Consider the following 19,934-nt stretch of genomic DNA (forward strand, 5'->3'; position numbering starts at 1 on the left):
CTAAGCTGGGGGGCTATAAGCAAGCCCACACCAGCCCGCCGCCTCTCGCCGCAGGCAACTCCAGAGTAGTAGAGAGTCCAGCCTCTCTCGAGGAGTAAGGTTCCAGAGCCCAAGCTGTGTGTGGAGGTGAGCCCGACTATCTCTAGCTGATACCGCTCAACCTCCTGCACAAGGTCGGGCCCCTTTCCCACCAGCGAGGTGACATTCCATGTCCCCAGGGCTAGTCTCTGTGTCCAGAGATCGGGTTGTTGAAGCCCTTGCCTTTGACTGCTGCCCGAGCCACTGTGCACCATCCCCTTACAAATCCTCCTGCAGGTGGTGGGCCCACAGGAGGATGTCCCCATGTCGCTCGTTTGGGCTAAGCCCGGCCGGGCCCCGTGAGGGGAGGCCCGGCCACCAGGCGCTCGCATTCTAGCCCCAACCCCGGGCCTGGCTCCAGGGTGGGGCCCCGGCTGCGCCATGCTGGGCGATGTCACGGTCCTTGATTTTAATCTATTCATAAAGGGCTTTTGAACCGCTCTTAGTCTGACCCGTCACCCAGGACCTGTTTGCCTTGGGAGACCCTACCAGGGACATATAGCCCCCGACAACATAGCTCCTAGGATCACTCGGGTACTCAAACCCCTCCACCACAATAAGGGGGCGGTTCGAGGAGGGGCATTAAAATACACTTTTATGCAAATTCCTACCAGACCATCTGTTCAAGAGCATGTCTATTGCAGAGTCATAGACAGCAGCATGAACATAAGGTCCCACCATGTAGGCTACGATAGTAACAGGATGAAAAAGGCATTATGAAGTAATAACAGACTTTTGAAAAAATAGCACTTTGAAATAATAATGTCCATAATTACAATAAAAATAACCCCTAAAAACTCTATTAAGTAAGAATGATGAAATACCATTTCAAAATAATGACATAAGTTTTAATATTTCCTGAATGATTTCACAAATTGTCTGTGCAAGTATATATGTTATACAACTTATTCATATGATTAATTTAAATGTTTTTATTTATTATTATTTAACACACTTTGGGTTTCCATAAAAGGCTTTAAATCTGAACTGTTCTCACCTGTAAACCAACACCAAGTGTTTAGGTACTTCTATACTGATAAAAAAAACCTTGCTCCTGAGAAGACCTCTCATTTCTCCTACTTTCCTTTGAATACTATAATAGTATTGAACCTTGTGTCGTCATCCACCGTGAAATTTTGCAACAACAAAACTTTCAGGAGTTGCAACATGAAGGACCCAGCTGCCCTCTCACTGGACAGTCTGACTCTGCTCTGTAGTTGGATTTTCATTGTCCAGTCAGATTCAGGTATAAAAACACTCTCAGAACTGGAACTGTTCATAATTTGTACTCATAACTTGAATGATGCATGCAATTTGCTGCTTTCTATCTGTACACAGATGTTCAGAATTATGCTTAATCATTTTCAGTGTCTTTGTGTAACATCATTTGTTTACAGTTTGTCTACATGTTCAAGGATGTTTTTACAAGTACAAATCTTTTCTGCATATGCCCAGTGCTTTTACAAGCAAAACATCTTTGTGACCCTGTATTGACCCCCATCCGTACAGGGCCACGCTCTTCAGTTATTGATTCATCTAGAAAAATAATAGATTTCATTAAGGACAATAATGACTCAAAACTGAAGTGAAAAATATCAATAGCATTTAATCACCAAATATATAAACATTTAAATATCCATTTTGTAATATGACTGACAAAATCTTTACAAAGTTAGCCTTCACCTTCTGCTGACTGCTTCACATCGTCTGTACAAAAATGAGGTGGTGCTGGAGACTGGCACAAAGAGAAGAAACTGTCCCGAGGAAAAGGCAATGTCAGCAAAATGAAAGTGAAGTTACAGCAAAAAACATTAACATTCTTAGTTTTTAGCAAATCTTTTTGAAAACTGCTTATTGTGCCCAAACAAGCTTCAAACATTCAATTTCTTTTCATTCAATACGAATATTATTCACAATACCCCCCAAAATGAAACAAATAAAATTACATAAATAAAATAAACACATCTATTTCATAAAGTTAAATAAAAAGGGGAATTTCCCACACACCGCTATTTGTTATACAGCCTTTAATTGCATCAGCATTTTTGTGTCACTTGAGGACATTTGTCCAAAATTCAAAGGACTGATCAGGCAGTATGTTGCTCATAACTCTAAACTTCTCTGTGCTTTTACTGGCTGCAATAGATCCAAGTGGCAAACATGGAACTGTAGGCTTCACTGAAGTCAAACTTTCAGTTTCATTTGTTTCCGCACAGCAAAGCGCTCTGAGGCCTCCACGTCAGCAAAAATATCTACAGAGGGTGTCCCTCACTTCTCCCCTCAGCACTGGGGAGTAGGTGTGGACAGTAATGTAAAATACGCATCAGACTATGTACACAGATCTGTAAATTCTTCAAAATATCATGCAAATAAATACCGGTCATTTAAAATGAAACTACAACACTGACCTCAACACTAGTAATATATTGTAGGCTATAAAGAGTTCCACAAAGTCCTTTCCTCCAATGTATAACAGTGTTGTTTGAATAATGCAACATGACCTAGAGTAAATACTGCAGGTCTCAGAGTACTAGCTTTTGTTGTGTGTTTTGTAAGCAGTGTTTTTCTGAGGTCTCCGAACAGTGTTGAGCTTTCATCTGCTTCTCTAGGTCCCTACCATGCTCGGTTACGGCAAAGATGCACAAAGGTAGGTATACTCTACATAAACATTCACTCGTTTCAGTCAGTCCGAATGGAAAAGTATGCTTCCAACAAGCTTCAAATATAGAATGTACAGTGTGCAGAGGAGACAAAGTAGAAATCACTGAAAAATGGACAGTGTCTGTGCTTTGATTCAAAGCTGAACCACAGTGTAGAGATAAACGACATAGAACGGCAGCAGGGTTTGCTCTTGATGCTTTGACAAACATCTGTCCAGCTCCATGACACACTTGTGCTCTTTCACCTCTGTGCTCCTTGAAAAAGGTTTCATAAGTTCATGAGGAGCAGCTGTTAATATTCTCAGACCAAGAAGTCCTTTTAGAGTTGAAACAATGCAACCCTTGAAATCAAGTGTGTCCTTCCCATGGCCTGCAGGGTGAACGAGCACAGCTAAAATCCAAATGTACCTGCCATCCAAACCGAGTGCAACAAGGCACTACAGGGTGGAACACCAGGCAGACGGAGAAAAACATGTAGCACAAGCATTTTACAAATATTTTGTCAAAAATGTTTTTTAAAAATATTCCCCATTTAACTCTGTAACACAAAAAGACATCTGGGGTTGATAAATCACTGTGGCAAAATGTTTTCAGGATTTCAGCATGCATAAGTCCTCAAGCTTCTTGCTTGAAGAAAGTGATGACTTTCTTCAGTAGAATAAATTTTTCTTTGTGCTCATCTTTAGATATCTGACAATTAGGTTTTGGAATATTTAGCAAGTATAAGCGTGATGTGGAAACTCAAAATCTCCAGTGCTTATAAAAACTGAGAATGGACTTCACAGTGAAGTAGGAGACATCTTGTGTGCAGCAGTTAAACAAGAAATACTTGCATATTTATAGATTCTAGATTTTTTTTATTTGGGAGGAGTAGAGTTAATTGCAAGAAATTTTTACTTGTTTTTGGTGGAAAAAATTCATATGAAGCATAAATGATTAATTCAGGCACTGTATTTTTATACATCTTCAAATAGGATTATAGGGGAGCTTTAATATAGCACAATAATTAACACAGTGTTTTTTAAAATATCATTAGCCGTACAGTAGTTTAATTTGTGAAATTAATGTAGAGACAGTTAAAAAGAACCTGTCAGCTTACTGAACATCCTGCTCACTCTTTGAATTTGAAAATAATCTTTAAATCTCTATAAACATGTCTGTTGGAGCTGAAATGAGAAGTCGATTGACAGAAAATGAATCAGCAAGCGTCGCTTCTAACTCCAGAGATTATCCCATACAATACTGGACAGACATTTCATTGTGACTAAACCGCTTAGTCTCACAGCTTCATAATTAAATAAGTTTGATTTAGATATTGCTGCCATTATGAGGTATGCATGATAAAATGAAATATTCTGCCACAGTGAATCATCGCTTTCAGTGAGACATCAGGGGGATCTCAACAGAGGGCCAAAAAGCAGCACACACTGATAACACGCTGATAACGACAAAAGCTATTCAGAAGCTACATTCCTCATATAGAAGCATACATAAGTGCACAAATTCTGGTTTGACAAATAGTGGCAATACATAATACAAAAAGGGACAAAGAGCTTCCCATCAATTAAAAAAGGGATGCAATATTATTTAAAAACATGTCGACCACACACTGACATCTGCACGTTTTGTGCTATATGACTGCACCAATATCACTGCATGTAACCAAATATTACTGCTAAACTGTCAAATCAGAATAACATTATTGCACCAAACAATGTGCAGCGTTGCATGTTCCTAAATATTATATTGAATTGTAGATGCAATACTACTTTGCAAAATCAGTTAATATTTGATGAATTTGGTCTTCTGTTTGATTTTACATCCCTTAACAACTTCTTACTTGACAGGAAGCACTTCAAGATCATACTGAGTATCTGTGGAAGCATTTCAACAAATCAAACTTGACTTACTGTACATACAGTCCTTGTATCATAATGAAACTACACAGATGTTTCATCACAGACATGTGTAATGAAAAGTCTAGTTATGAAATTACTGGAAAAGAAAAACACTTTCCTAAATCATCTAAATATTGTCAGAAATCTGGTTGGATTTAAAGATTGAAGAGACCGATCATACTTGAGACGGCAGCAGAAAACCATTGTGGGCCATGTCATGTACAGTGTGGTCAAATTTCGCAGTACTTAAACTGTCTTGGCAAAGGTCAGAGGTGGATTGAACGACACTGAAGTAAATGTGAGGTTAAGGCTCAGATCTACTATCATGTAAAAATAGCTGTAAGTACAGGAGCTCCTCTATGTGCAGAGACAATTTCCAGGACTGGACATGCAAATAAAAACATTAGACAATTCATTTTAGGCCAAGAAAACCAAAAGTTGTTACAAGCAGCATCTGAGCAAATTACACAGAGTCTGAAACATAAAGCTCCACCAGCAGCAGATTCTGTCCATTTATGTTTTCAGGCTGTAGCAGTTAGTTTAGTGTGTCGTGTGGACAATGTAAAATTGTCAGTTGTGTTAAGGTGAGATGTCCCAGAGACAGAAGATTCTAAAAGATTCATATAAACTTAAGCATGTACAGATCTGTTCAACTAGGTATTCAAAAGTGACAATGAAAAATCAAAAAATTCAGAATACTGTTTCTTCTGTGTTGTACAGTGTCACCCAACTGTGTGTGGCCGATCACAGAGCTTCTCTGAATAAAAGCGAGCCTGTGCAGTGTTTGTTTTTCAGTTGTGAAAGTAACTAAGGACACTTACTCAAGCATGGATGGGTTATAACAAAATGGGCCCCCACCCCTTCTAAATAAGATCATTAGTCTTTAGTGTCTTCATACTTGTTCTGCTTCTCTTTGTTAGTTTTGCATCATTGTGTGTCTCTTTTTGGTAGCTTTGCATCTAATTTTGATAGTTCTGTCTCTCTTTGTGGTCATTTTGCCTCTTTATGGTCATTTTTTGTTTCTTCATCATTGTGTAGAATCTCTTTGGGATTGTTTTGCGTCCCTCTGTGGTCATTTTGTAACTCTGGGTTGTAATTTTGCATCAACAGTATTTGTTATCTTGGAACAAATTTCCACAATTTTCAAAGGAGAAATATTAAATGTCACTTCATACACAAGTGCTGGCCCAGACCCCCCGAACCTTTGACAAGAGTATTTCCATTTAATATAGTTAAATGTACAATCTAAAATAAAGCTTGAAGGTAGAACATTTACTTGTATTTCTCCAGTTAAGTTATGCAGCTTTACTTAAGTAAAAGATCTACATATTTCTTCCTTTACTGAGTGTTGACCACAGAGTAAACAGATCTTTTTTATATATATATTTTCACCACCACAATTAAACCTAAAATTCTCATCTGTTCCAGCTAGTTTCTTATGTGTTGTTCTGCTAAATGAACTCTTCTGCTGCTTCCCTTACTTTTTTGGTGATTGTTTACATGGCTGAGCCCATGTGCATCACTTTCAGACATGCTCGTGCTAATTTAGGTGCCATGCACACTCAACACATTCTCTTTCTATATTTGGAACTCAAGCCCTGAAACACTAACAGATGCACAAGCAATAAAGCAAGAAACACTAAAAGCTGATCCAGGTACTTTTTTTTCCCCAGAGCACAGTTTGCTGTTTGTAGTTCTTAAAAAGAAGAATTTTGCCATTGCTGTTTGATCTGACCTTCAGTAGATCTGAGCCTAAACCTAAAGAGATGAAAGGTGTTAGTGTTGGTATGTGTCAGAGATGAAAGAGACACAGAGTAAACTGAATAAAGAGAAGGACTTGTATGGAGGACTGCAGAGAATGACCCCGTCCACACTCTGACGTGTTTTCCTGCAACGAGAGTTAACAATAAATCCTTTTTTTCTAGTCCAACTGGCCCGCGGCTGTATTTGCACCTCCATTCCCAGCATGCTATCAAACATTTAGAGCACAGAAACGACATAAAATCTCTCATCATAAAATGATTAAATTGTGCTCAGGACTGAAGCACAAACATAATGCCTTATACTATTATGTTTACTTACTAAGGCACTGTAGTCAAAGCAGGATGTCGGGCCTTTACGATATCGTGCATTGCTCAGTACTTCACATGGATTCTCCTCCTGGACTGTTTGTTTTTAGTTAAAGGAAGCCACAGTAGCAGTGAACTTAACTTGCCACACATGATGGATGAGGTTTCCACCTTCAGCATAAATGAACGCACCACAGAGCACAGAAAGGATACACTCTGTCCTGACCTGGGCCAGTCTCTCTATCTCACAGGAGCTGCAGGGCAGTGTCTCAGCGACAACAAAAAGCAGGTTAGTGTTTTCTATCCGCTTCGCATGGAACAGCCTACAAAAGACAGTCATGGATATTTAGCAGACTTCCTATGTACAGCACAGTTCTGCAAACACATTGTGCTGATTCTCCAGAAAACACACCGTGAGCAGTTTCCACAGTCCTGCAGCATGTTGTAGGAGTTGGTGGTGTTTGTGAAGTAGAACTGGCTTTGGATGGTCACACAGCTGCTTTGCTTTGTCTCAAAACCTTCAACTAGGATATCATCTAATGGTCAAACACACATTCGAACTCAGCAGTTTGTATGGCATTTGTAACACATTCTGAAAGCTTGTAATTTTAGCTGTAGAAGTAGTTGTAGTCATTTGGTTTAAATTGATTTTCACCCACATTTTATGTACAAAAACAATTTGAAACATGCAAGAACACACTGATTAATGAGGACAACTCAGAACATGTCTGGTAACAGAAGGTTGAAGGGGAGAATAAGGCCAAATGCAAACAAGATGCAAAGTAAATTTGAAATAAAAATGTTAAAACAAATTTCATTCTGTGCTTCATGAAGTTTGTATTATTTTTTATCAATTCAAACAGATATTTCCACAAACACTAATGATGCACAAACCAACCTTGGTAAATCCAGCTGTTATAGGCCAGTCCATATAGTAGCTGCTGGATCACAGACCTGGAAAAGTGGTCACATTAAACCTTGTTAGAGAATGAAGTACATTTTGGAAACATTAGTAATAACAGTAAACATGTGTCACTGCTACAGTAGTTCTGAGCTGAAAACAGCTGATACAGAGAGGCAGCTGCCTCACAGCAGTCTCACCATGCTACGGTGGATGTCCACCAGGCCAAGCTGAGCATGTCAGCAAGAGATGGCTGTAAAAAACACATAGTAGTAACAGATTAGAGCACAACATAAAATGTCCCTGAATCTAAAATCTTCACTGCTGATGCTGTCTCCTACCACAAAGATGCCTCTCGGTGCTGCACCAGTGTGGCTGCTGCTGAACGGTTCACACGCAGACTGGTACTGAAAAGTCTGACGCCGGGTGAAGATAGAGTTGTTGAAGAGCGCATACATTAAGTAAGGGTCCACATCACCAAAGAAAAGGCCAACCTGTTAGGGAATCAAACAAAAAAAAGTGCATCCAGGAACCTGGGTTCAATTTACTTCCAACCACCAGAACCTTTACTTTGTTTGGTTTCATTTGGATCTACAGTGATGACTCAGTTAAACTGCCAGGAGTTAATATGAATTTATCTGAATCATCCTGTGAACCAGCACAATATAAAACATCATAGAAAACATGCAAAAACACAAATAATTAAAGTGCTTTAAATTGATCTACACCCAGGAACCAGCTCATAAACTGATTAAGTGTAACATCTGTTTGCATACTTTAAATTTTCAAAAGGATCAGTGGAACTTCTAATTACGGCTGGACAAGTGCACTATCTTACACATTTAGCTTTGCAGAACATTTAAAACATAGTGAATGAGGCTTACTGAGTACTTTGTTCTAAAAGTAAACACTAGATGATGTATAAGAGTAAAGACATCAACACAAACAGATGTACCTTTTTCCAGTGATCTCTCTGATTGGACATGACCAGGAACCCACCGTCATCAATGAGATAACAGAGGAGGTCCTGCAGACAATGCATCACAGTTTACATCAAGGCAGATGCATACACAGCAAAAGTTGTAACTATTTATTTACTCCATCACTAAACATCACCTGAATATGTCAGAATAAAGGATGACAGGACTGACTGACTGAAGTAGACATGAAACAGAAACAGCCAACAGCTAAACTGATGACAATGTCTGGCTGTAGCGGCAGGTGTGTTACAATAGTGGTTGTGTTAAAATGAGAGTAAAATACAAAGCAGTCCTTACATCTGTGTTTACTTCACAGTCCATCTCACAACTTCTGGATGGCCCACACTGTTTAACGCAACATGTAATGAGAAAATAATTGCACTTTTATTTAGGTAAAGTTTTATTAGAGTGATTCACAATTATCAGTAAATAGTGACAGTGTGCCATACCTTGTGAGAGCCCTGTCGACCATCTGACACGTTGCTGGCCAGGATCTTAAACTTGTCGACCCATGCTTCCAAGTCCAGCTTTACTCCCACCACTGAGTGATGAGTTGCGCAGGAGCAGATCGAAGAGAGTCACAATGAGACAAGAAGCCACATTTTGATAAGAAGAGGACAAAGCAGAAGTAGCGTAAATATCAGAAAAGCAATGCTGGAAAGCCCACATTGCATTGTCCACATAAAAGTAATTTTCTTACCTGCAGGTTTGAGCAGTTTGCCTCCTAAATTAACCTCTACAGCTGAACTAACCAGAATGCCAACTGTGCCGTTTTCACTTACAGGGTCATCCAAGGCTGTTCCCAAACAAAATGTAAGAATTAAAAGTGATCTTGAGGTCAAAGTCTAATTTCACACAGACATGTATCATTTTGAAATAGTGTCTGACCAAAACTAGCATGGATGTTAATTGCTGACTGTGAGATCAGTATTTTGCCAAAATAACTTCCATTAAATGGCTTTATCAGAGCTTTCAACCACATGTCATGGCCATCATCAGTGAATGGCGTTAACTTGAGGAGTGTAACCACTGTATTGGTTCAAAAATGGAAAAGCATGTTCAACACTTAGGTTACATGATGATCATGAGATGTGGTTGATCACTGAAATATCTATCAAGTGGACCCTGAGTCTAGATGGTTTTGTCTCATATACTCATCCTAAGGTCAGGAACACACATAAACACACTTTCTTTTACTAGCCCAGCTCACAAATAAAAAATATCTAAAGCCCTTTTCAGACATGCAGTGGAAACCTAGAATTATCTAGACATCGTCAAATTTAAGGTATACCAAGAGATTCATAAGCCAAATGGAATATTACCAGTAGGTGAGAGTGCATCTGATACGGACTATCTCCTGTTGTGAGCTACATGTGTGAAAGGGAAACTCTGGGCAAAGTCCAGACATAATTCTGTGGACACTATCTGGAGTTCACATGTGTAAATTGCATACATGTAAAAATGACAGGTTGTGGTTTTACAGGGAGTAGTGTATCAGGCTGTCTCTCTGCTGGGTGCAATAGCTTCCTGGAGTCTCTGTTGGCTGCTCAAGTCTGGTACATGAAGTGTAGTTGCTCAGATACTTACAGGCTCTGGATGGAGCTCTAAACATGTAACCCCTGTTGTCAAGGCTTCGTCTGTAGTAATTTGAATTAAAGGGTTCAGGGTCTTCTTCCCATGATTCAGCAGCTCTGCACAAACAAAACACAAATCATCAAGTTTTATGAGAAGCAAAGGTTTATACGACATCTGTGAGATTACTATATTTCTCTGCTCGAGTGATTTTACTCACATGTTGGGGAAAACCCGAGTTATTCCTCCATCTGTGGATGCAAATACAGCCAGGAAGCCATACCTGCAAGAATTAGTTTTACTTAGCAACTTCTGTGTTGTGCATAATGTGTATTTTTGTGAAAGGCAAGTTTTTTTTTTTGCTGCAGGAGAGTAACAACAAGCAGACTCACGAGTTCAAGTCCTTGTTCTTCCATACACGGGAGGCCAGCTGCCCAATAATCCTAGAATCCAAAATCAGGTTGTGGATGAGGCCTTGGTCACCTGAGACGTAAAGACAGGTAGATAATATCATTGGCGTATCTGCAGCCTGGCCGATTAACTACTACTAAAAACTGTTAACGCACATGTAACTCACACTCATCAGACTCTGGAGAAATATCTAGCATGAGTGAAAGGAAGTTCTGCAAAAACTGGGTGTTGTTGTCAGAAAGATGCAGGCGCTTGCAGTATTCCCTGCAGAGAGAGCACAAATCAATAAGAACTTTATGAGCAGATAAATCATGAGAAAGAAGGTTAGATTTCAGGCACCTTGGAGCCAGAAACACATGTCCTGATGACTCAAAGGAGCTGGGCAGCAATGACTGCATATCTGTAACACAGACAGATGAGGTCATTTCATTTTTTTCATCTCATATACTGTATGTTTTACATTTTTATATAACAGAAAGTTCTGCCACTCTGGTACTCACACTGAAGCTGTAGCATCACATCACTTAGGTCTGCCTGGATGTAGTAGTCATTGTAAGGGGGTAGTACCAAACCAAGACTGCAGGTAGTGGCATCCCAACAGGAAGGCACATGAGTGGGGAGACAAGGAGGAAGGTTTTTACAGTGAAGCCAACCCCGTGTGCAGTGCTCACCAGGCCACAGCTGGTTGGTTTTTATTTGTAATACATAACATGGTAACCACGCACCTGTAATCTGTACCATTGACAGCAGTCCAGGTGTAACCCCTGTACACCTCATCAATGTATTGCTGCAATAGAAGAAACATTTCCATACTTTTCAGTCATAGCAACCAAATTAAACAGGCTACAGTTTACCCAGTTTAACATTGTGCAATAGAAGTTAGTAGAGGTGTGACTGTTTTTGCAATGCAGGGTCTTAATTAACTGAATTAATGTAAAGCCTAATGTGTGACCAAATTAAACAAACAAGTTGCCAAGTTACCATTCTTTAAATGCAGAGTCTAACACCTAAAACCAACCCCCTAAAGTTAGTCATGCTTTCTGATACTTTTTTTCACACTATGTTTTACAAATACACCAAGAAAGGTCTACTCTGTGTTTTCAATTATGATTGACAGAAAACAAAAACAAAATTTTAAGCCAACATGGATGAAAATAGCCATTAAGCAAACATATGGTGATGAGTTTTCAGACTAACTCAACAAACTGTGTACAAATTTTGCTCAACCTAACTGTAAAAACTGGGTCAACATTAAAGATGCTCTATCTAATTTCTTTTCAGCCACTAGAGGGCCTAGTGAAACTCAGAACGAACTGACATCATGACCTGCTCGTAGTTGCTCTTTCTTAGCATTTCCTAGTAACAACGTAATAAATAAAGCTACCTTGTCTTAATATTTCAGGTAAAAACTTTTAATTTTTCCAGATAGGTAGTTGGGATAGTAGGGTTAAATAGGACATTACAAAATAGAACTTTATCAGCTGAGCAGCTTTATTTGTTGTATGTACAAACTCTACAATGAAGCTGTCTGGTAATGTATAATGTAACCAACTGTACTGCACTGTAACTGAGACATTAAGGACAATACTACAACAATAAGAAACTGGTTGTCACATTGTTTTTTTAACATATCCGTCATACCCCGGATTAGATACAGTAGCTGGGCACGTTATAAAATGTGTTAGTGAAATCCACATGACAGCTGATGAGATTAAATGTGTGATGATATTCAACAAGTGAATTTACTTGCCTCATCAATCGACTTGATAAGAGTTTTGACCTGCATTTCACCAGGTCTTCCATCAATCATTTGCCGTCGGATCTAGAGAAACATGTCACAAAACAACACAAACAAACAAACAAAGGCTGGGTGAGCCTTCAGTTACCTGCAGACTGGTAGGCAGATTGTCCTGAGGCAGATAATATTGTCCACTGGCCCAATAATAACATTGGCTTAAAACAACAGGAAGAAAATGCCCGAGACCAGTGACTTTTCATTTCCACTTGTCTCACCTCCTCTTTATTGCTGTCCTCCACTTCTGCATCCAGAAAGTCCAGCGTCACAGGTTCAGGGAGGTTCACAAGCTGAGGATTGAGTGAGAAGACATTCATATCACATGTAATAAAAATGATTATTAACCAAATATGAATCGAAACCCAATGTTTAAGTTGACCTGTAATGCCTACTCCTCCCAGCTTCTAAAAGCATATACCCACAGTGCAAATGTAATGCTTTTCGCCAAGTTAATAGATCACCTTTGGCTGGAGATTAGGATGAAGTAGAAGATATCCATTTGGATCGATGGCAAATATGTATCCATTGGCTCCAAGCTGTAGTGAGAAATTGCGATAACATGTCTGTCCATGTTGTCCATTACAGATACTAATGAAAAAAAACTAACTTATACTTATGCTAACATGATATACATACATTGTACCGTGGTGTCAGTCGCTTTATCTCATCAAGATGCACATCGACTCCCATGACACCTAATATCAGTTGATTCTGGTGAGACAGCAGCAATGTTAAATAAATAATTTAACATTTTGGGAAATACACTTTAACTTTCCTGCCAAGAGATATAAAAGAAAGTTGATATCACTAATGTTTTTACAGTAAATATTAAGTGGAGCTGGTTAGCTTAGCTAATAGTTCAGCTAATGTGCAAATACTGTATATCCAGTGATGCTTCTGGATGCATATTCAGTTATGTGTCTGGAATCAGTTGTTTCAAGTTTTTTAGCAATATACATCCTTCTCCAGGTGACCCAACTGAGGCAGACCAGACCCCAGCTCGCATCCAGAAAGTTCTTCATGGATCCTATCCATCACCCAGGGCCTGTTGGCAACAACAAACAATGTGCTCCATGGTTCCATGCATGGAGCACAAAGGGCAGCCTGCTTCTGCCTTTCTCCGCCTGCGTAGGTTGTAGGAGCCTGAAGTACATTGTGATTATTTCTCTTCTTCGGCTGCTGCTCTCAGTTCCTCCTGGACAAGATGGTGCTTCTCCTTCCTTTCAATAGTGTTACAGTGGGAAGTCAAGAAGAATTCAAATCCAACTTTGCCTTGCATTACTGCCCCCACGAGGCTTGACTCAGCCTGTGAGACTGCTTCCTCTGCCCTCTGCTTCCTGCCAGTTCTAACTTCTATCCTGGCTTTGGCCACTTTAAGATTACTTCACTGTCTGAACTGCAACACTTGTCTAAGCTCTTGTCACCAAGAACTTGAGTAACAGCTTATTGTGGCGTCCACAGAACATGATAACGCTCAGACTCTTTGGGAATCCCAGCCAACTCTGAATGTAGCTGCTCACCTTACTCTCAACAGTTGAGATTGACACTTTATAAATTAGGAATGGCCACATGACCCTGGGAAGAATACCATGCTGGTACATACCCTGGCATTTGCCAGGGGGGTACATGGTAGTTTTAAACCTCCCGGGCAGCTCACACCAGTCCACAGCTTTCAGCCAACCATACAATGCAACACAGGTTGACTGGATGAATGGTTCATTATTCAAAATGCTGTTGAAAGTGCCAAACCTGAAGTACCATCTACCTTTCCTGTCTGCAGCACCATTGGTCTTGATTTGGCTGTCATGAACTGCATCCGGGGCCACCCCATGAGCTTTCAGTCACATTCAGGCCCCACTGACAACTTGACATTGACTCTGAGGTAACTGTGATATCATCCATAAATGCACTGATGCTAGGCAGATTTCAATAATTTCCCCTATAGCATGTAAAAAAGCTTGCTTTAGAGGAGGCTAGAGGCTCCTTGTTTCCAGTTTGTATGCTAAGTGAAGCTAACTGGCTGTTGGTAGTAGCCTAATATTTACTGTACAGACATGAGTAGTATCAATCTTTTCATCTAATTATTGGCAAATATTGAAATATTCCTTTAAATGTAGTCATTTATCATTCTGTGATAGTATACAACAGAGTTAAATTCAGCCAATGAAATGCTATTTTAACTAGTCAGTAACTGTCACCTGCAATATGCAAGCATGAAAACAATTCGGTTATTACCAGTTTTGTTACCTGCAAGTTTCCATCCATTGTCAGATTAAATACAGGCAAGGTCCCAGTTACTACCAGGCCAAGGCCCTACAGATTCCAAAGACAAACCCCAAGTATTATAAATGATATGTTTTCTGTGTTTATATACTGAATATTTAATGTATTTATTATGTCTGATAAAATCCACTCTGTGGGGTCATGCACTCTCACCAAAGCATCCTGATACACATTGGTCCACTGAACCTGCTTGGCATCGCTGCCTGCCAGAACCATGGGGCGTCCCAGCACGTCAAGGTACTCCTGACAAAACAAAAGGGATACAAGACCGGCTGCAGCTTCAAAACAACCACCTACATCAGGCCACTGGGAGAATGGGACCACAAACAAACGGAAGCGGATGTTTCTACAGAGTGAGTGTGCACCACAAGGGGAACTAGAAACAGCGAATGGGCATCAGCTGTGTCAGAGACACTAGACAAACCCACCTGGGTGTTAATCCTTATAGCACAGATGGAACGGATCTCAAAATAGTAACCTGGCAAGCACAGAGAAAAAAGACAGAGAGAGGGGAAAAGCATGTGTGAGTGATGCCATGTGGAAAAAAAACAACACAGGAGTAGTGCTCAAAAATATATATTCTAAAAATATATATTTCAGATTTTACTGGATGTTACTAGGCAAGTGATTCAGTCACTCCCACAGATAGGAAATGTAACGAGAAAACCAATGAGGTCTGTATCTCTACAGCTCAGACAAGACCATTAGATCAGTTGAGATGCCGAACTAAAAGCTCTTGTAGAATCAGGATCTGCTTCACAGAAAACAACTGTGTGAGGGTTTTGTTAAGATAAGATCTAGGCCAGTATGTGTACAGCCTCTCAGAATTACATTCTGGCCTTAAATGTATCAAAAATAATGACATCAATTAATTAAAAAGAAATGCCATGCATAAATGCCATGCATAAATGATCCTATGTGTTAAGAATTCAACTCAGCTCCCAAATTATTTGAGAGCTCCAAAAGTCTGCTAGTATAAATGACTAATTAAACAGATTCCTAACATATCGACTTACCATTTGTATTTTGAAGAAGATATTTTGTTTTTAGATTCACCCTTTTGTTCTCTCTTATGAAAAATCAGCAACAATTAAGCATCTTTTAAATCACATACAAACATTTTATAAGACCTCAACAGATGATTGAAGACTCAATTTCAGGAATAATAACCCAAATAGCATAGTGTGTTTGACACAGTAAATAAAATAAAATGAATATGGGCAGCACGGTGGCACAGGTTAGCGCCGTTGCCTCACAGCGAGAAGGTTCCGGGTTCAGGCCCCACCTGGGACCTTTCTGTGTGGAGTTTGCATGTTCTCCCCGTGCTTGCGTGGGTTCTCTCCAGGTACTCCAGCTTCCCTCCCACAGTCCAAAGACATGCAGCTTAGGTTGATTGGTGTCTCTAAATTGCCCATAGGAGTGCGTGTGCGTGTGTGTGGTTGTTTGTCTCTGTGTTAGCCCTGCGGTGTGGCCCCAGCCCCCCCCCCCCGTGACCCCGTTCAGGGACTAAGCGGTAGAAAATGAATGAATGAATGAATTAATTAATTAATCATATAAAAAATTCTGCCCACCTTTATTGGTACATGCAATCCATTGTAAGGGTGTGACATCATAGTTGTGTTGACCCACAGAAAAGGTGAATACTCGAACCTTAGGGAAAACAGTTCGAAAAATTAAACACGAGTTTTCAGAGGGTGATTATGACACCACAGTGCAACCTGCTGGATGTAAGTAAGAGGTGAAATAATCAGAAGAAACCAACCGTTTTGTTGGGCCAGTTATATTGCATGAAGACATCCTGAGCTCTGTCTTCTCCGCCATCAGTAAACAGCATGATTATTTTATTGCAGTTAGCCCGGGGGACATTTGTCTTCTAAAAAAGAGGAGGTGGGAATACACAGATAAACATTAAGTGCAGATGCTGGTATTGATATAATTGTGTTCTAAATCAATATGTCCTTACATTTAACAGCTGATTGAAAGCAAAATGAAATCCAGACTTGTAGTCAGTGGTGCCTTTAGCCTGCATCTGCTGCACTGCTTCTTTGAAGATCTTTTTGTTGCGTACATTAGCCTGCACCAGATGTTTGAAGCAAGGCACCACAGCCTCAGCCTTCTCGTTAAACTGAAACACAGCAGAAGACACGGGCAGGATTAAATATACTATAGAAAGAAGACAAAGGGATATGAAATGACTGAGAATCTGTGATAATGGTAAGTGAAGCAGCTACTAACCCTGGCTACGTTGACATAGTCATCATCAGACAGAGTGTCCAGAATTTCCATCACTGACGCTTTGATCAGTTTTAAGGTGAGTCCACTGACGCTGCCGCTCCTGAGGAAACACAAATATCATCCCAATCACATGCTCTATATACACACAAGCAAAACAATAATTTTACATACAAATTGCAAAATTGTTTCAGTTTAGCAAAGCATTTACACTGGTGGTGTATGAGCCCATTTTGTACTACTTAATGCACTGCAAAAACAGACCTACTAGAAAGAAGCAAAATATTCTTAGATTAAAACAAATAATCTTGTATCAAGCAAAAAAATCTGCCAATGGGGTAAGATTTTTTTGCTTGACAAGAATTCTTAAAAGTTAGCCATACTTACTTAAAATGAGATTATTTTTCTAATGCAAACCCTGTTTGACCAGATAAATTATCTTTCTGGACTTAAAATAAGACTTATTTCCTTGATACAAGGCTTTTTATTTTCTTGAAATTCCTTTTTTGCAGTGTGCACATTTTTTGCTAATTAATATCGATACTGCCTCAACAAGATTTAAAAAATTCAACAGGCCTATTTAAAAAGTGCAGTACAATTAACTGCTTCAAGTTTGATATACTCTCCCTCCAAGTGCCCTATTAGTGCTCAAAATTTTACACATGCTTGTGTCAGGTGCTCAAAAACAGACTCAATTTCCCCTGCTGCAGTGACAAAGGTTAATCAACACCGATAAATCCTTTTTCAGCAATTTGTTTGTACTGTATGTCTTTTCCCTCCTCTCATATTTTGCAGATCACAGAAGAAAACAATGTACAGTTAACAAACACAGAGTTTTCAGCAGTGCTGCTAAAAAGCACAAAGGCCTTGATGCTGTGATAATCTGGATGAATACTATAAATATACCCTCATGCCCTTAAATACTGTTTGAATTAAATGTACAACCTTTGGTTTTCACATTTTTGCCTCACAGTTTAGTTTGAAGTATTTTTCACTATGAAAAACAAACAACAACACAAGGTTATGCAAATCTACTGATCCTAAATCCCTGTTTCCTATTTATACGTACAGTAAATAGATGGCTGCCTCTGTGACTCTCCTGATTTATTCTACCACTCATTTGTGATGAGCTAACAAACATGATTCGTGTTGATTTAAAGGTCATTCGTGAGTGCTGCCATCCTATTTTCCTCATTCCACTCAACAATAGGATTAACCTTGTCGAGGGTACCAGTAAACAACACTTTATCATCGCACTGAAAATCAACCATGGGGACAGTAAAATGGCAACAGCAGGCTGCTGTGCTTGACCATGAGTAGTACACTTTACTATCTGATCCACTACAGAAACAGAAAACAATCATGTTAAAGCAGTAGTTTGATATTTTGGGAAAATGCTTATTTGTTTTTAGAACTGAAGACTGACCCTACTTTAAATATGAAGCCATAGCCAGCTGCTGGTTAGCTTATCAGGTAGAGGCTAATGGTTCTGTCCAGCTGTAAAATTATCCATATGTAGTACCAGCACATCCAAACTCTTATTAATTACCATGTTATCTCCTTTGTTTTATCTATAAACAGACATTGAAAAAGTGCCATGTGGGTTTATATTTAACAGACATATACGTAGTAGTGTTACAGAATCAATCTTCTCTAGTTCTTCTCCAGAAAACAAATATTTCCCAAAATGTTGTTTTCCTTCAAACAGTAAAACCGTATCTACTACAAAACATCATCTTGTAAAAGCCATTTAGGTATTGTTCTAAGTGTATGTATCATCCTAACTAAACTGTCTGCACATGACACTGTAAGCAGTACGAGCTGCACTCTCAGCGGATTTTAGTGCAGAGTCAGTGTCAGGTGCGCTGTTTTTCCCACTATGCCACAACTTTAGTTTAACCTTTCTCTAGTATTGTAGGCAAATGGGAACAGGATTGTGAAGAAACTGCTTTTTTGTGTGAAGCAATACCATAAATGGTCTGTTCACCTGTGAGTGAGAAAGAAGTGCTGAGAAGGTTGAGAAAAACCTCAGAGAAGGTTTTAAACAGCAGTTAACTGTTTACAACTGCAAGGAAAATAAAAGCTTGGTATATTTTTTGGTTTACTTGGACACAGGAAGCCATAAGCTTCACATTTATACTTTTTGCCACTATATTTTTGTTACAGTCAAATATAAGCTAATTACTAAACCCAAGAGAATTCCCAACCAAACTTGATACTTACACATCAACAAGAATGACCATATCTTTAGGGGATGAGGCACCCTGGATGTACCTGTGGCAAATGAAAAAGAGGAACACAACATTTCAACCCTCTAAACCTTCGCCACATATGATAACTCATCAGGAAAAAAATTTAATAAGCAGCAGACCATACCATGGCCTCCTCCTGACGTCATACAGGTCAATTTTATCAGGTGCTTTCCAAGGTGTAGCTAGTAAGTAAAAAGAAAATATTTCTCTCTCTCACTGTTTTTGTAAATTTAAAATAGGCTTAGTTCAATCAAATTACAATGAAACACAAAATACCTTCATCAGGTTAGGAAGCACAGTAAACCTTGTTAAAACCAACCTGGATAGTAGCGAGTAACTCCGGTCGCACTCCCGAACGCTTGCCACAGCAGTGACGGATCCTCTCGGCTGTTCTCCATGAACACTTTTTCCAGCGCCTGTGTCCAGTTCAGTTCATTCAGAATGACTGGAGCTGATGGGAGAAGAGTGAGACATGACAGACACGCTCCTTAGGTCATATGAATTTAAATCAGCACCATTTCTTATCATAACGAGCTGCAGTGGAAAAGTGTACGAAGATTGAAACATAAGCGCATCGCTTGCCTCCTTTATAAATATCCGTGGGAATCTGCACAGCTGTGTAGGAATAGTTGACGTTGTTTTTGAAATTGGGATCATAAACAAACTCCAGCTTGATATGAGAAGGATTTTCCACCTCTCCATCTCCATCCATTGAGTACTATGAGATCAAGAGAAAGCATTTGCCAAGTATTTCAGTGACTTAAATCACCTTTTAAAAATAGATTTCAAAAGTACACTTTTTA

The 19,934-nt window shown here is 39.4% G+C and overlaps 1 protein-coding gene across 2 annotated transcripts in view; it reads right to left on the reverse strand.

The window, feature by feature from the left end:
• Positions 1-2,088: 2,088 nt before the first annotated feature.
• cacna2d2b (calcium channel, voltage-dependent, alpha 2/delta subunit 2b) overlaps positions 2,089-19,934 on the reverse strand; it is a 38,670-nt gene continuing 20,824 nt past the window's right edge. Inside the window, exons 6-38 of one of the 2 annotated variants that reach the window (XM_020587429.1) lie at positions 19,714-19,849; positions 19,451-19,582; positions 19,256-19,313; positions 19,103-19,153; positions 16,883-16,982; positions 16,611-16,772; positions 16,410-16,520; positions 16,219-16,297; positions 15,076-15,125; positions 14,801-14,890; positions 14,612-14,677; positions 13,001-13,075; positions 12,826-12,900; positions 12,583-12,654; positions 12,320-12,391; positions 11,295-11,356; positions 11,070-11,146; positions 10,909-10,969; positions 10,736-10,833; positions 10,551-10,641; positions 10,379-10,441; positions 10,174-10,277; positions 9,287-9,382; positions 9,036-9,127; positions 8,884-8,931; positions 8,562-8,633; positions 7,948-8,100; positions 7,807-7,859; positions 7,604-7,659; positions 7,118-7,241; positions 6,919-7,028; positions 6,719-6,801; positions 2,089-6,524 (exon numbers count right to left, since the gene is read on the reverse strand). In XM_020587429.1, coding sequence (XP_020443085.1) covers positions 6,429-6,524; positions 6,719-6,801; positions 6,919-7,028; positions 7,118-7,241; positions 7,604-7,659; positions 7,807-7,859; positions 7,948-8,100; positions 8,562-8,633; positions 8,884-8,931; positions 9,036-9,127; positions 9,287-9,382; positions 10,174-10,277; positions 10,379-10,441; positions 10,551-10,641; positions 10,736-10,833; positions 10,909-10,969; positions 11,070-11,146; positions 11,295-11,356; positions 12,320-12,391; positions 12,583-12,654; positions 12,826-12,900; positions 13,001-13,075; positions 14,612-14,677; positions 14,801-14,890; positions 15,076-15,125; positions 16,219-16,297; positions 16,410-16,520; positions 16,611-16,772; positions 16,883-16,982; positions 19,103-19,153; positions 19,256-19,313; positions 19,451-19,582; positions 19,714-19,849 — 2,868 coding nt within the window. In that variant the 3' untranslated portion in view covers positions 2,089-6,428. Of the gene's footprint in view, positions 6,525-6,718; positions 6,802-6,918; positions 7,029-7,117; positions 7,242-7,603; positions 7,660-7,806; positions 7,860-7,947; positions 8,101-8,561; positions 8,634-8,883; positions 8,932-9,035; positions 9,128-9,286; positions 9,383-10,173; positions 10,278-10,378; positions 10,442-10,550; positions 10,642-10,724; positions 10,834-10,908; positions 10,970-11,069; positions 11,147-11,294; positions 11,357-12,319; positions 12,392-12,582; positions 12,655-12,825; positions 12,901-13,000; positions 13,076-14,611; positions 14,678-14,800; positions 14,891-15,075; positions 15,126-16,218; positions 16,298-16,409; positions 16,521-16,610; positions 16,773-16,882; positions 16,983-19,102; positions 19,154-19,255; positions 19,314-19,450; positions 19,583-19,713; positions 19,850-19,934 lie in introns of those variants that run through there. The other variant, XR_002273746.1, reaches the window with a different exon arrangement.

Source organism: Monopterus albus, unplaced genomic scaffold (genome assembly GCF_001952655.1).
Source record: "Monopterus albus unplaced genomic scaffold, M_albus_1.0 scaffold457.1, whole genome shotgun sequence".
Classification (NCBI taxonomy): Eukaryota; Metazoa; Chordata; class Actinopteri; order Synbranchiformes; family Synbranchidae; genus Monopterus; species Monopterus albus.